This window comes from Myxocyprinus asiaticus, chromosome 8 (genome assembly GCF_019703515.2).
Source record: "Myxocyprinus asiaticus isolate MX2 ecotype Aquarium Trade chromosome 8, UBuf_Myxa_2, whole genome shotgun sequence".
Lineage (NCBI taxonomy): Eukaryota > Metazoa > Chordata > Actinopteri > Cypriniformes > Catostomidae > Myxocyprinus > Myxocyprinus asiaticus.
In genome coordinates this window covers 9,685,728-9,700,340 of record NC_059351.1, presented here as the reverse complement: position 1 = coordinate 9,700,340, position 14,613 = coordinate 9,685,728, and the positions used below count along the sequence as shown (strand labels likewise).

Sequence of the window (14,613 nt, the reverse complement as noted above, 5' to 3'; positions counted from 1 at the left end):
CTTTCACTAGCCCTCCTAAGCACTCTCCTCTCTCCTAAGAGTTCTTCTTTTGTTTTTGGTGATTCACATTTTTCATGCATATTGCCATCTACTGGGCAGGGAGGAGAATTTATTGTAAAAAAATAAAAATAAAAAGGACTTAAAAATGGATCTGTTTCTCACCCACACCAATCATATCGATATATATAAGACATAGATTTAACCGCTGGAGTCTTATGGATTTGATGCTGCCTTTTTGTGCTTTTTGTAGCTTCAAAGTTCTGGTCACCATTCACTTCCCTTAAATGGACCTACAGAGCAAAGATATTTTTCTAAAAATCTTCATTTGTGATGAGCAGAATAAAGAAAGACATACACATCTGGGAAAGCATGAGAGCGAGTAAATGATGAGATAATTTTCATTTTTGGGTGAATTATTCCTTTAATCACTGAGCTTTTATTCTACTGATGTAATCCCAGTGTGACATAGTGTTGAAAATGTCCTACTCTAAAGCTTAGTGAGGCCTAGTGTTAACGCCCTCTGTCGCTGGTTGTCCGAAAAAATGGTGCTCCCTCTACTGGACAACTGGCAGAACTACCAATCGCTTAACTGTTATAGAATGCAGGTCTGAGATCAGTTTTAGGCACAATTGTAACGCTAATAAGTATTCTAAAGTTGAGCCAAGAGCTGCCCTTAAAAGCACTTTTAACTCTTCTGTTCTCTGTGCACTGAAATGCTTTTTTTTTCTAATAATAATTCTGTTCAGTGTCTTTGTGGTAAAGAGTTTTGATGAACTGCATGATTTCACTTGTAGATGTTGGTTTTGCTCATATCTGGGTTGTAAACTGAGGTATTTACTTAACGATTCTTACTCTTTATACTTTGAAAGACAGTTTTATTTTTCACCATATCTATTTCAAATTGTTTTAAAACAATAAAATCTTTTTGTTATAATGCATTTCATTTTAATCTTTAGAAAAAAAAAAGGAAAAAAAAGGCTGCATGTGATGTATTAGGTACACTTTCTCAAATTCTTCTTAGCTGTATAGATTTTGCTTATTGGCAAAACTAGATGTTGACTAGAGAACCTAAGGTATTAACAAAACCTCTATACCACAAATGCAAAATCAGAGAAAAACTACTGTATATGCAAGCTGCATTTTTTTAATTGGCACCGTACTTGTCAGCAATGCAAAATATTACATCAGCAAGTGTCACATGTATTCAAAGAGCTAAAATAAATGTCATTCTGTGGTGTTACTGAGTATGCAAACATTTTTGTTTTTTCTTCTACTGTGACATTTTTACAGTATTGCTCTATATACATTGTGCTATACCTGTTGCCTAGTCACTGTGTAAGATGAAAGTCTTAATAATGAACTTCCACTGGTTAAATGGGCTTTAGCTCCTGATGTTCTAATCAAGGCCAATATATGGCCATTTCCAAGTCTGCTGTATTTACCTGCCCTAGTGAGTTTTGCCTATGGTATTTAAAGTGCTTATAATCAATGTCATTTTAGTTTCTGTAGGCTGATATCCACTGATGCACTCATTGACTGTTGACAATGAAATTCACTTTGCTATGATGAAATAAAGTCCATGAATAGAAGTTGTTGAAGCTGCACCTGTGGGTTTACTTGTGTAGGATTTCTTCTGAATTAATTGTTTGGCTATATTTTTTTTAATTAAGTTATCCAGTTCCTCAGTTAAAGTGCCTGGTGTGTGTGTGTGTGTGTGTGTGTGTGTGTGTGTGTGTGTGTGTGTGTGTGTGTGTGTTGGCGGGTTTAGGTGGTTTACGAGGACGTATTTTAGGTTACAAACTGGTAATACCAAGGGTATTATGCTATAAATGTGGTTTATGAGGACATTTCTAGTGTCCCCATAATCCAAATCGCTTAAAAAAACATACTAAATTATGTTTTGTTTTTTTTTGAAAATGTAAAAATGCAGAAAGTTTTTTGTGAGGGTTAGGTTTAGGGGCAGGGTTAGGGTTAGAGGATAGAATCTATAGTTCATACAGTATAAAATAATTATGTCTATGGTGAGTCCTCATAAGGATAACCATACCAACATGTGTGTGTGTGTCTGTGTGTGTCTGTGTGTGTGTGTGTGTGTGGCTAAAGAAGAACAAACCCATTTTTTCATTTTATCTTAAAGGAATATTTCGGGCTCAGTACAAGTTAAGCTCAATCAATAGCATTTGTAGCTTTTGCAAAATGTTGATTAAAACAAAAATTAACTCATCCCTCCTTTTCTTTAAAGAAAAAAAAAAGCAAATATTTGGGTTACAGTGAGGCACTTACAATGTCAGAAATTTTAAGCTTAGAATTTTATAAAAGCACTTACATTAATCCTTCTGTTAAAACTTGGGTATTTTCTGAGCTGTAAAGTTGTTTAAATTGTCATTTTTACATTCATTTTAGGGTTTTAAGGTTTGTTGACATTACATCGTCATGGCAACGAAGTTGTAAAATTATAACTTTACATAGAAAAGGTTAGTAAGTGATTTTATTACACTAAAATCATGTTAACACACATATTGTTTATGTCTTGTGGCTATACTTTTGAAATAGTGAGTATTTTAACATTCAAAAATTACACCCCATTCACTTCCATTGTAAGTGCCTCACTGTAACCCAGATTTTTGCTTTTTTTTTTTAAGAAAATGAGGGACAAGTTGAAATCAATTTTTGTGGTAATCAACATTATGCCACAAATGCTGTCGATTGAGCTTAACTTATATTGAACCCAGAATATTCTTTTAAAATGTGTCTGTGACTACACTGTGAATTTATCCTTTACCACAACATATATATTATCGTATTGCATTTTATATACACTGGCGGCCAAAAGTTTGGACTAATGTACAGATTTTGCTGTTTCAGAAGGAAATTGGAACTTTAATTCACCAAAGTCACATTCTACTGATCACAAAGTATAGTCAGGACATTACTGATGTAAAAAACAGCACCATCACTATTTGAAAAAAAAGTCATTTTTGATTAAATCTAGACAGGCCCCATTTCAAGCAGCCATCACTCCAACACCTTACAACATCATGATAAATTGCTAATTTGGTACTAGAAAATCACTTGCCATTATATCAAACACTGCTGAAATATATTTGGTTCGTTAAATGAAGCTTAACATTGTATTTGTGTTTGTTTTTGAGTTGCCACAGTATGCAATAGACTGGCATGTCTTAAGGTCAATATTAGGTCAAAAATGGCAAAAGAAACAAAACAAAAAAAAAAAAACAGCTTTCCCTATAAACTTGTCAGTCAATCATTGTATTGAGGAATGAAGGCCATACAATGCTTGAAATTGCCAAAAAACTGAAGATTTCAAACAAAGGTGTACACTACAGTCTACAAAGATAAAGGACAAATGGCTCTAATAAGGACAGAAAGAGATGTGGAAGGCCCAGATGTACAACTAAACAAGAGGATAAGTACATCAGAGTCTCTAGTTTGAGAAATAGATGCCTCACATGTTCTCAGCTGACAGCTTCATTGAATTCTACCCACTCAACACCAGTTTCATGTACAACAGTAAAGAGAAGACTCAGGGGTGTATGCCTTATGGGAAGAATTGCAAAGAAAAAGCCACTTTTGAAACAGAAAAACAAAAAGAAAGGGTTAGAGTGGGCAAAGAAACACAAACATTGGACAACAGATAATTGGAAAAGAGTGTTATGGATCTTAACCCCATTGAGCTTTTGTGGGATCAGCTAGATGGTAAGGTGCGTGAGAAGTGCCCGACAAGACAGCCACATCTATGGCAAGGGCTACAGAAATGTGGGGTGAAATGTCACCTGAGTATCTGGACAAACTGACAGCTAGAATGCCAAGGATCTGCAAAGCTGTCATTGCTACACATGGAGGATTTTTTGATGAGAACAATTTGAAGTAGTTTAAGAAGTTCTGAACATTTTTTTCAAATTGTAATAGTAATTTTCACATTATTAATGTCCTGACTATACATTGTGATCAGTTGAATGCCACTTTGATGAATAAAAGTACCAATTACTTTCCATAAGAGCAAAATCTGTACATTATTCCAAAATGTGGCCGCCAATGTATATTATATGTTCAATAGTATCTATTTATTCTTCAAAGCTTTCAAAAACTAACATCTTGTGGCTTTAGTAAAATTACAACATAAAAGCCAATTATTTAATTTGGTCTTTAATATCATGCTATTGCTTACTATAATTTCTCACTGGTCCGAATTGGTAGCTGTAGGCTACACAGGGTTGGGAGTGTTACTTTGAAATGTATTCCACTATAGATTACAGAATACATGCTGTAAAATGTCATTTGTAATGTATTCCGTTAGATTACTCAAGGTCAGTAATGTATTATAAATTCTTTCGATTACTTCTTCAGCACTGGTACATTTTTTCACTTGTTTTGACTATAAAAACTCTGCCAGTACAGTAAGACAAAATACACATGTTATAAATACATAGTCTGAAAAACCTAAATATCTTATGCATTGTTTCTAAAACAAGATCAATCAAAAGGATTTTTTAGATATTTTTACAGGAAAACAATACAAAAATTATTATCACGAATATGATTTTTGCCCTAATATCAAAAGTCTTTCAAGAAAAAAAGAAATTATGATCCAACATGAATTTTCTTGATAAAAAAATATGATCGTGCCTGGTAACGTGCATGTAAAATGGGTAGAAACAGCATTTTAGCTTGGCATAAAGCTGACAATTTACACAAGGTTTATTTCTATTTCTTCTGCTCCAAACTTACTTCAAACTTACTTCTCTGTCTGCTCGTATGAATGTAACACATCATAAGAAAGTGTTTCACCGCTGTTCAAATGCACTTTGGATCGCATCATTTATATGGATAAATGTTTTTCCATCTGAAAGGACTAAATATTAAATGAAACAAATGACAATAAAATGCAAAGTAATCTCTTCAGTAATCAAAATACTTTTTGAATGTAACTGTATTCTAATTACCAATGATTTAAATTGTAACTGTAGTGGAATACAGTTACTTATATTTTGTATTTTAAATACGTATTCCCGTTACATGTATTCCGTTACTCCCCAAACGTGAGGCTACATGAAAATATAGTTGCCTTTTCATTTAAAGATGGGGGTCCTTCACAAGGGCACCATCATATTTGGGAGTCCTTGGCATCAAACCGTTTGAAAACCCCTGATTTAGATAAAATATTAAACCAAGCGATGCAGTTCATCTCATTATTCGTATGTTCCTTATAGTTTAGTTATATATATATATATATATATATATATATATATATATATATATATATATATATATATATATATATATATATATTTTTTTTTTTTTTTGCTTTTTTTTTTTTTTTGCTTGAAATGCTGATTGTGCTATCTTTCTTTATAATAAATGCTAGTTGTTTTTTAGTGCGACTTAAGTGTCCAAATAATTTTAAAGGAGCACTGTGTTTTAACTAGAAAAGTGTTGCGGTCAAGTAAAAGGATCAGTGAGTACGGCAAAAGAGGGCGTTCTGCACACACGTTTTTAATCTGAAACAGCATCTGTACCAGAGAGGACGCCTCACATTGTCATTCAGCAATAGGAACATTTTAACGAGGTTCAAGAGTTTTGAAAACCATGAAGTCTTTCAGATCCGTAGCATACTGTCTTGTTTTTAGGGAGGCAAAGTGGTGTACAAGTTGCACCTGTTTGTAAATATTTGGCGGGGGGGTTTTGTTTCGGCGCACATTTCAGAAAAAGAGAAGTCATGTACAATTTCAGCACTTCTTCTGTGACATCTTCATGGAGCGCTCACGGAGAGCCAGTGGGTCGCATATTGCTGGGTTTCGCTCTTTCTTTGCTCGTGTTGTGGACGCTGTTGGGGAACTCAACGGTGTGCGCCGCGGTTTTGCGCTTTCGTCACCTGAGAGGAAAAGTGACCAACATCTTCATCGTCTCTCTGGCCATGTCAGACCTGCTGGTGGCTGTTCTCGTTATGCCATGGAAAGCGGCTACCGAGGTGGCAGGACACTGGTCGTTTGGCTCATTCTGCGAGTGCTGGGTGGCTTTTGACATCATGTGCTCCACAGCCTCCATCCTCAACCTGTGCGTAATCAGCGTGGATCGTTACTGGGCCATTTCGAACCCGTTTCAATACGAGAGGAAAATGAACCGTAAAGTCGCCCTCGTTATGGTCAGTGCAACGTGGATTGTATCGCTGGCGATTTCATTCGTACCCGTGCAGCTGAACTGGCACCGGGCCGACCTGGGGACGTTCACCGCAAGCAATTCGAGCACCAAAGAAATCTGCGACTCGAGTCTGAGCAGAACTTACGCCATATCCTCCTCCCTGATAAGTTTCTACATTCCCGTGGCAGTGATGGTGGTGACATACACGCGCATCTATCGCATTGCTCAGGTTCAAATCAAGAAGATCTCGTCACTGGAGCGCGCAGCGGAGCGCGCACAGGGCTGCAGGGGAGGCGCGCTTACCTGTCCTCACCACCATCGCGCAATAAGAGAAACCAAACTCCTTAAAACTTTATCCGTGATCATGGGGGTGTTTGTGTGCTGCTGGTTGCCGTTCTTCATCCTGAATTGTGCGGTCCCTTTCTGCCACAAACCAAACTGTGTCAGTGAATCGACTTTTAACGTGTTTGTATGGTTCGGCTGGTGCAACTCTTCGATCAATCCGATAATCTATGCTTTCAACTCTGATTTTAGAGACGCATTTGCTCGTCTTCTGTGCTGTCATGGCCTATGCACCAAGGCACCTCTAGCAATTGAGTCCAAGGATCATGTGTCTTGTAATAATCAGGGCAGTTCTGTTAACACGTCTATGGAGGTCGGCTATGTCAGTTTAGTCCCTGGAGAAGCCGACAACGAAATGCACTGTCCACTGATGAAGCTACATATGTTTAAAGATGAGAGTGAGGTTGATCCGCTTAATATCCCAGATACAGTGGATGTACTGCATTACTAAGTCATTAATTACTGTAATTAAATTACCATTTCATTGAAAAAGTAAAGTAAGGGATTACTCTTAATTTCTCAGTAATTCAATTACAGTTATTTCTCACGTAATTGCATCAAATACTGAATAGACTATAGAGCAATTCTATATAAAACAATAGTGAATTTAAAATAGAAATGTAACGTCTAATGTTAAAATATATGTTTTCTAATTTAATGCTGCCCCCTTAAATTATTTGGCAAGTTCATGAATAATTTAGTAATTTAGTAATTTTATATGATTTATTTGAAAGAATTAAAAGAACAGTTTCATGTCTAACCTTGTATTTTTCATCTGGTCCAGGTTTATAAGGGTTTTAGAAAGTAATTAGTAATAAGTAATGCATTACTTTTCAGACAGAGTAATTAGTAAAGTAATATAATTACACTGTAGAAGATGTTATTAGTAGTTAGTAATTAATTACTTTTTTAGAGTAACTAACCCAACACTGCCCAGATACAAGATGCATGTCACAATAATTGACTTCAACCTACCTTTTAAAGATTTTCAAAGCATCTTTGGGATTCCTCAGAGGCTAGACTGGCGGAACCCTCGGAAGAACCACTAAGCACCCTTTTATTTCTTTTAAACTTGCTCTTAGTTCCTGCAAGAACTCTAAAGACTGTCAACTGTTCCTTCATTAACCTCATCGTTTGGCAAAGGTTTTGAACCCTTGAGTAAATATAGGATATAATGGGGTTCCAATAGTGTGGCATCTGTGGAACCCCAAATGGGGCCTCAGGTATCTTTAAATTTTTGCACTGGATTTGGAGGACTAGAATTGGGTGCATGCTTTTTTGGTAACACTTTATATTAATGTTTCCTTTGTTAAGGCTTTATAAAGGGGTTCATTAATGACTAATAAGTCATTTATATATTCTTTATAAATCATTTATAACCGGTTATAACAACATGAAAAAGGACACCTTTCGTGCAATGCCAGATACAGAGCACCATGTTATAAATGCTTAATAAATGCACTTATTCATACTTAAATTAATCAAAAACATAAAAATCACTATGATTTACTGTATGTCGCAATGCAGCAAACATTGATTATTATAGTGAGAATAAATGAGGGATTATGTCATATTGTAACAGTCCAGCTTTGTGTTTACATAAATTACTGTAATGTGTCTTCTTGACTCACTTGTGTTGTCACTGTCCTTGTCACGTTGATGCCAAAAGAATGATGCTACTCTGAGTGGAGTCCCAAGTTAACTTACCTAGTCCTTGTTACCTAAAGCCCTCTGCAGAAACACTCTTCAGGTCTTTATGCTCATTCACAGCATAAAATAAAGCCTGATAAACATTAAATCACATGGAAATGTATGTACATAGGTTTCTAATGTTGGCGACTCTTTAATAAATTCTTCATAAGTGTCCAATTTACAACTAAGGTACTTTTTCATTGGTAACTAATGCTGAATAAGTGTTATTAAGCATTTATAACAGGTGAGGTAAATAACTCACTATTTGAAAGGTATTGCAGGAAAGTCTCCCTTTTATAACCATTGTTATAACCGCATATCGATTATTTATAATGCATCTGTAAATTAACTATTAATCATTAACTTAAAGGCAGGGGCGGACTGGGACTAAAAAGTGACCCTGGACTTTCTGGCCCAGAGCGGTCCACCAAACCCAGCCCGCAATACACCACACCATAACACACCGGCTCATTGATTTAAATTTCTGGCTCAATTTCACATTTTTGCGTTGAAAAAAATACATTTCTACTGACTGCTAGTCATGACAATGGGCCCCACCAGTGCAAAAATTGTCAAAACTTTAAAACATATAAAACCACTGTAAATGTGATGAGTGGATTTTTTAGAGAAAGCACTAAAAATAAGTACATTATAGATCAGACAAATAACATGTCAGAAAACTTTTTTCCCAACATACAGATGCTAAGTTAAAATGTACATGAAAGTACAAGGGAAAGTGTGTATTTTAGGTGCTGTGACAAGTTAGTATTTCTTCAAAGCTTTTAAAGATCTTAATCACCTTTCAACTTTTTTCTAGAAGTGCAAATAAACTACTGACTTAGTTAATATGAGGTTGCGGAAACAACTAGTATAATAATAATATATTATATGTGTGTATATATAGCTATACAAGATCATAAAATGTTTAAAATAGTTAGATGAAGAAACGTGTCACACAGCAGGACACTGACAATGCTTAAAATTTCATGTCAATTACTCACATAACTATGTGTAAATGTTTATTTAAAAATAAAAACAATAAAAACAAATTTGGCCAAAATGTGTACATATATATATATACAAATATAAATATATGTAAAGAAATCAATAAATAAAAATAAACATACAGTTGAAGTCAGAAGTTTACATATACCTTTAAGACAAATACATTTAAACTCAGTTTTTCACAATTCCTGACATTTAATTGTAGAAAACATTCCCTGTCTTAGGTCAGTTAGGATCACTACTTTATTTTAAGAATGTGAAATGTCAGAATAATAGTAGAGAGATTGATTTATTTCAGCTTTTATTTCTTTCATCACATTCCAAGTGGGTCAGAAGTTTACATACACTGTTAGTATTTGGTAGCATTGCCTTTAAATTGTTTAACTTGGGTCAAATGTTTTAGGTAGCCTTCCACAAGCTTCTCACAATAAGTTGCTGGAAGTTTGGCACATTCTTCCAGACAGAACTGGTATACCTGAGTCAGGTTTGTAGGCCTCCTTGCTCGTATACACTTTTTTAGTTCTGCCCACAAATTTTCTATCGGACTGAGGTCAGGGCTTTGTGATGGCCACTCCAATACCTTGACTTTGTTGTCCTTAAGCCATTTTGCCACAACTTTGGAGGTATGCTTGGGGTCATTGTCCATTTGGAAGACCCATTTGCGACCGAGCTTTAACTTCCTGGCTGATATCTTGAGATGTTGCTTCAATATATCGACATAATTTCCCTTCCTCATGATGCCATTTATTTTGTGAAGTGCACCAGTCCCTCCTGCAGCAAAACACCCCCACAACATGATGCTGCCACACCCATGCTTCATGGTTGGGATGGTGTTCTTTGGTTTGAAAGCCTCAAGCCTCAACCCTGGAATTGTCATTTAGTCAATTAAAAGTGAAACAATCTGTCTGTAAACAATTGTTGGAAAAATTACTCATGTCATGCACAAAGTAGATGACCTAAACGACTTGACAAAACTATAGTTTGCTAATATTAAATCTGTGGAGTGGTTAAAAAATTAGTTTTAATGACTTCAACCTATGTGTATGTAAACGTCTGACTTCAACTGTACCTCTTAAAGTGTAGATTTTTGCAGATATTTTGCAGATTAACTGTTCATATTTTCACTCTATGTGAGTTTGTTGCATCTTTATATCTGCAGTGTTTTAATTCCTTCCCCAGATTATTCTTGAGAAAAAGTGAAAAGACCAATGCTTTGACAAGTGTTGTTTCTGCTATCCTTTAAACAAAGTAAGCCTCAAAGACTCAAACAGCTACAAAGTAATTTTTTTCATGACTTATTTTCTGCATGTTTATCAGGCGTGAGCATTCACGCTTCACCTCCCAGAAATTCTTTGTGGTATGAATAAATTATGCAAATGACTATGTACTGCTCATAGCTTTACTGTTTGCCTGTATTTTATTTACGCTGCTGTTATTGTATTTGTTGTAACTTGCAGATATTTGTCATTTAGTGATTATTTAGAGCTCATCTTATACTTAATATGTTGTTTTTGGTTGTCACCATTATAGTGATTTGTATGTCAATTAAAGAGCTCCACACAAGGTACAAGTTGATGTGCTTAAACAGATATGTACTCCAATGTGTTAGTAATTTCAAATCAAAAGTCAAAAGTACATTAATTCAAAATAAAAGTCATTGTATTGGCTTGTCATGCAGAGTTTATTACATTTGTGCTTGTTATGAGGTCATATTGGAGCCCAGGGTGGCCACCTATATCGCCTGTAGGATGGGCCGGTACTTGCCCAGAAGCAGGCCGGCCCAAATTACCCAGCGGCCCACTGGGAAAACGACCGGTGTTCCCGATGGCCGGTACACCCCTGCTTAAAGGGTTAGTTCACCAAAAAATGAAAATTCTCTTATCATTTACTCACCCTCATGTTTTCCCAGATGTGTATGACTTTCTTTCATCTACTGAACACAAACAAAGATTTTTTGAAGAATATTTCAGCTCTGTAGGTCCATACAATGCAAGTGAATGGGTGCCAAACTTTTGAAGCTCCAAAATCCACATAAGGGCAACATAAAAGTGCACCAGATGACTCTGGTGGTTAAATCCATATCTTCTGAAGTGATATGACAGGTGTGGGTGAGAAATAGGTCAATATTTAATATTTTTCCTTCACTTTCACTTTCTCCTTCTGTTTTTGGTGACTCACATTCTTCATGCATATTGCCTCCTACTGGGCAGAGAGAAGAATTTGTAATAAAAAATGACTTAAAGGTGCACTCAGTAATTCTAATCCAATATACTTTTGGTCAAATTCTGCAAATATCTCCTCACAGTCTGCTAGCTGTCCGTTCTGTGGATGGGCTGAAAAAAAATCTAGTATTTGTACATAGCCCTGGCTCTGTAAATGGGACAAAAACAAAGTGGATCAGACTGAGCCACACAACACTACTCAAGCCAATCAGCAACAGGGGGTGGTTCTTGCATGTGCACAGGATGGGGGGTGGGGGTAGAGCAAGAAGGAAATTCATTAGATGAGCGACGGCAAATCTGGCTTCTCAGGAAACGCTGAGTGCACCTTTAAATATTTATCTTTTTCTCACCCACGCCTATCATATCATGTCTGAACACATGCATTTAACCACTGGAGTCATATGGATTACTTTTATGCTCCCTTTATGTGGATTTTGGAGCTTCAAAATTTTGGCACTTGCATTGCATAGACCTACAGAGCTGAAATATTCTTCTAAAAATCTTCATTTGTGTTCTGCAGAAGAAAGACATACACATCTATCGATGGCATGAGAGTTAAATCATGAGAGAATTTTCATTTTTGGGTGAACTATCCCTTTAACAAAGGGAACACACCCTTTTTAAATAAATTTTTGGATTGCACATGTTTGGAGATGACCATATGTTCAACCACAAAGTGCAGGCTAACTCAGCTGTGGCCACAGAAAGAGGTCAGAGCTTTTGATAGATAGACCGAATGCCAAAGATGCTTGAAGAGTCCATGTATCGTTTTCCATTAGGCACAAATGCACATGGTTACTTCCTCTCTCATTAATAATTAGTTGGCTGCAATCTCTACTCAAGGAAAAGCATGTTACATTTCAGTGTGCAAGGGATCTGGGACTACAGATGCATTTTGACATGTTGGATGCTCTGAAAGTGCATAGGGTTTTTCTGTCTAGAGACTATTGATGCATATGCTCTTCAACTTCATCAGGTCCTGGCTTGGTGGTTGAAGAACATGGTATTTAAAAGGCTATAGACAGAGTCCATAGTAATCAGGTACATTATTTTAGTTTCATAATCTTAACATGGCCAATTTATTTCGTTTTATAAAACAAGCCCTTTTACAGGATTCTCCTTGATTTCCATTGAAGTGGATGATGATTTGCAGAGATTGTAATCACAAAAACCATCTAAGGCAAAGGTAGGCTTGTAAGGTTGTACTCTGCGTTTTCTGTGCCATGCAGTCCTTTAAGGACACATTGGGCTAGAGTGCATTCATGACAAGCATCTTATGTAATTAATTCACAATGAGAGGTTTCAGTTGGCTCAAAGCAATGAATAAAACATAGGAAGGCTATCCTTTAGCTAATAACCTTGAACCAAATGTAAAAGATTTTTTTTTACAAATGTTGATTTTAAAATGAAAAGTTTTTAATTACAACAGCATGACTATGGTGACTGATGGGACTGATGGGACACACTCAGTGTAAATAATGGGCAAAAGCATTGACGGACACTTTTCTCAGATGTGTTGCTGGGTGAGAAGATTTAAAATTGATGGGCCCTGCAGGAAATAATATGTAATGAGAATGTCCTTGATGATGTCTTTATTCATTAAGTACTTTCAACCCCTGAGACATGCTGCAATTTTGGGATCCACAGGAATGTTTGCCTTTTGAGAGTGTTAAAAATAGCTCTGACAGCGCTGTTGAGAACAGGTCCATGCCGCTCTTAACCTAAACTCATAGTCTTAATTTCTTTCAGTGGCTGGGGAGTCTGACAGGAAAATGTGCCAGTAGGTGTAACAGTTAAAATCCTCATTTGAAAGTTGTAATAAAAGTATATTCCACATTTACAATGGCCCCTTAATGTATTTTGTACTTAAATCCAAAGGCGTAGCCAGGGAATTACTTTTGGGTGGGCCTCAACAGAAATGGATGGGCCAAGTTTTTGCCCCCAATTTTATTTTTTACTTTTTTTTACCAAATGTTCCTTAACAACAGAGAAGCGGTGCATTCAAACAGTTCTTTCACACTTTCAGAAATCAGATTTTTTTTTTTTGTTTGTTTTCTTTTTTTTTTTACTATTTTATAATATATATTTGAAGTCAAAGAATAATCCCAAATATTCTGGGTGGACCTGGGTCTAATTCCCACCCTTGGCTACGCCACTGCTTAAATCAAACAAATGATACAAGCACACTTTTCAAGCAAAAGTAAAAATAAGTCTGTGAGGTTTACTAAAACAGATATACTAAAACAATTAAATACTAATAACATACTATACTCTACTACTACTACTACTACAATGCTAATAATAATAATGATAGATACACTGTGAAATGAAATGGTTTTTAAACCTGCATGTGGAACATGTCCACATAGTGTGATACTGGACACCTGTGGAACTTTATGGATAAATGAGTTCACACATCCTCTACAAATGACACTGGGGCCAGCAATTGCAGAAATGGCTTAAAAAGTTTTGAGAAAAGGTATAGCATCGTTTGTTTCCAGATACCACTTGGTCTAATATTTTCTTATGTAATGCAATGTAATTCATGCACATGTTTTAAGTGTGGCTTAAGTCTTTAAATACTTTTCGGGGGCCAATTTTATATGCATGCTTAGTGAGGAAGAAAGAGTATCTCTCTGTTTAAATATGTGGTTATCAAACACTCACAGTAATGCAAGCCTGCACACAGCTCATTTGGTTTCCTGTAACTGGTCAATGAGGTTAACCTGCACACCTAGCGTAAGGAGATCAGTCACTAAGGGAGGAAACAAACAACACAGGAATCAACAGAGTACAATAATTGCATACAAATATAAAAAAAATACACATCATGAAAAATGGATTAAAGAATGAAGAAGGGTTGTAATCTAAACTAACTGTTAATTAATAAGTTGTTAAAGAATAGTTTTATACCAGAATTAAGTGTTTTGTAGCTCTTCACACGGACATTGTTTAACTAGCTACCTATTAAACAAGAGTAGAGAATCAGAAAATATTTTAAAAATAAAAAATGTTTATCAAAAAAATTAACAAAAATGAAAATGTATAGTTTTAGCAAATATTGGAGTCATCTGTGTCTTTGATCATTTCTGTTTTGTTGTTTCTGTTCTTACTGTTTCTGTTCAGTGCTCTATCTGTACTGAAATGCTCTATTTAAGTAAAGAGAGAGAACTTGTAAAATAGTTATTAATTA

General features: G+C 35.7%; 1 protein-coding gene across 1 annotated transcript; it reads left to right on the top strand.

Annotated features, from left to right (window-relative positions):
- The first annotated feature begins 5,737 nt into the window (after positions 1-5,737).
- Positions 5,738-6,952, top strand: LOC127445553 (D(1) dopamine receptor). Its single transcript, XM_051705705.1, has one exon. It carries the CDS (start codon positions 5,738-5,740, stop codon positions 6,950-6,952), a length of 1,215 nt encoding a protein of 404 aa, XP_051561665.1.
- The last annotated feature ends 7,661 nt before the right edge of the window (positions 6,953-14,613 follow it).

What these genes read in the sequence shown, in the direction of transcription:
- LOC127445553 (XM_051705705.1), top strand. Translation starts at nt 5,738, where the DNA reads ATGTACAATTTCAGCACTTCTTCTGTGACATCTTCATGGAGCGCTCAC.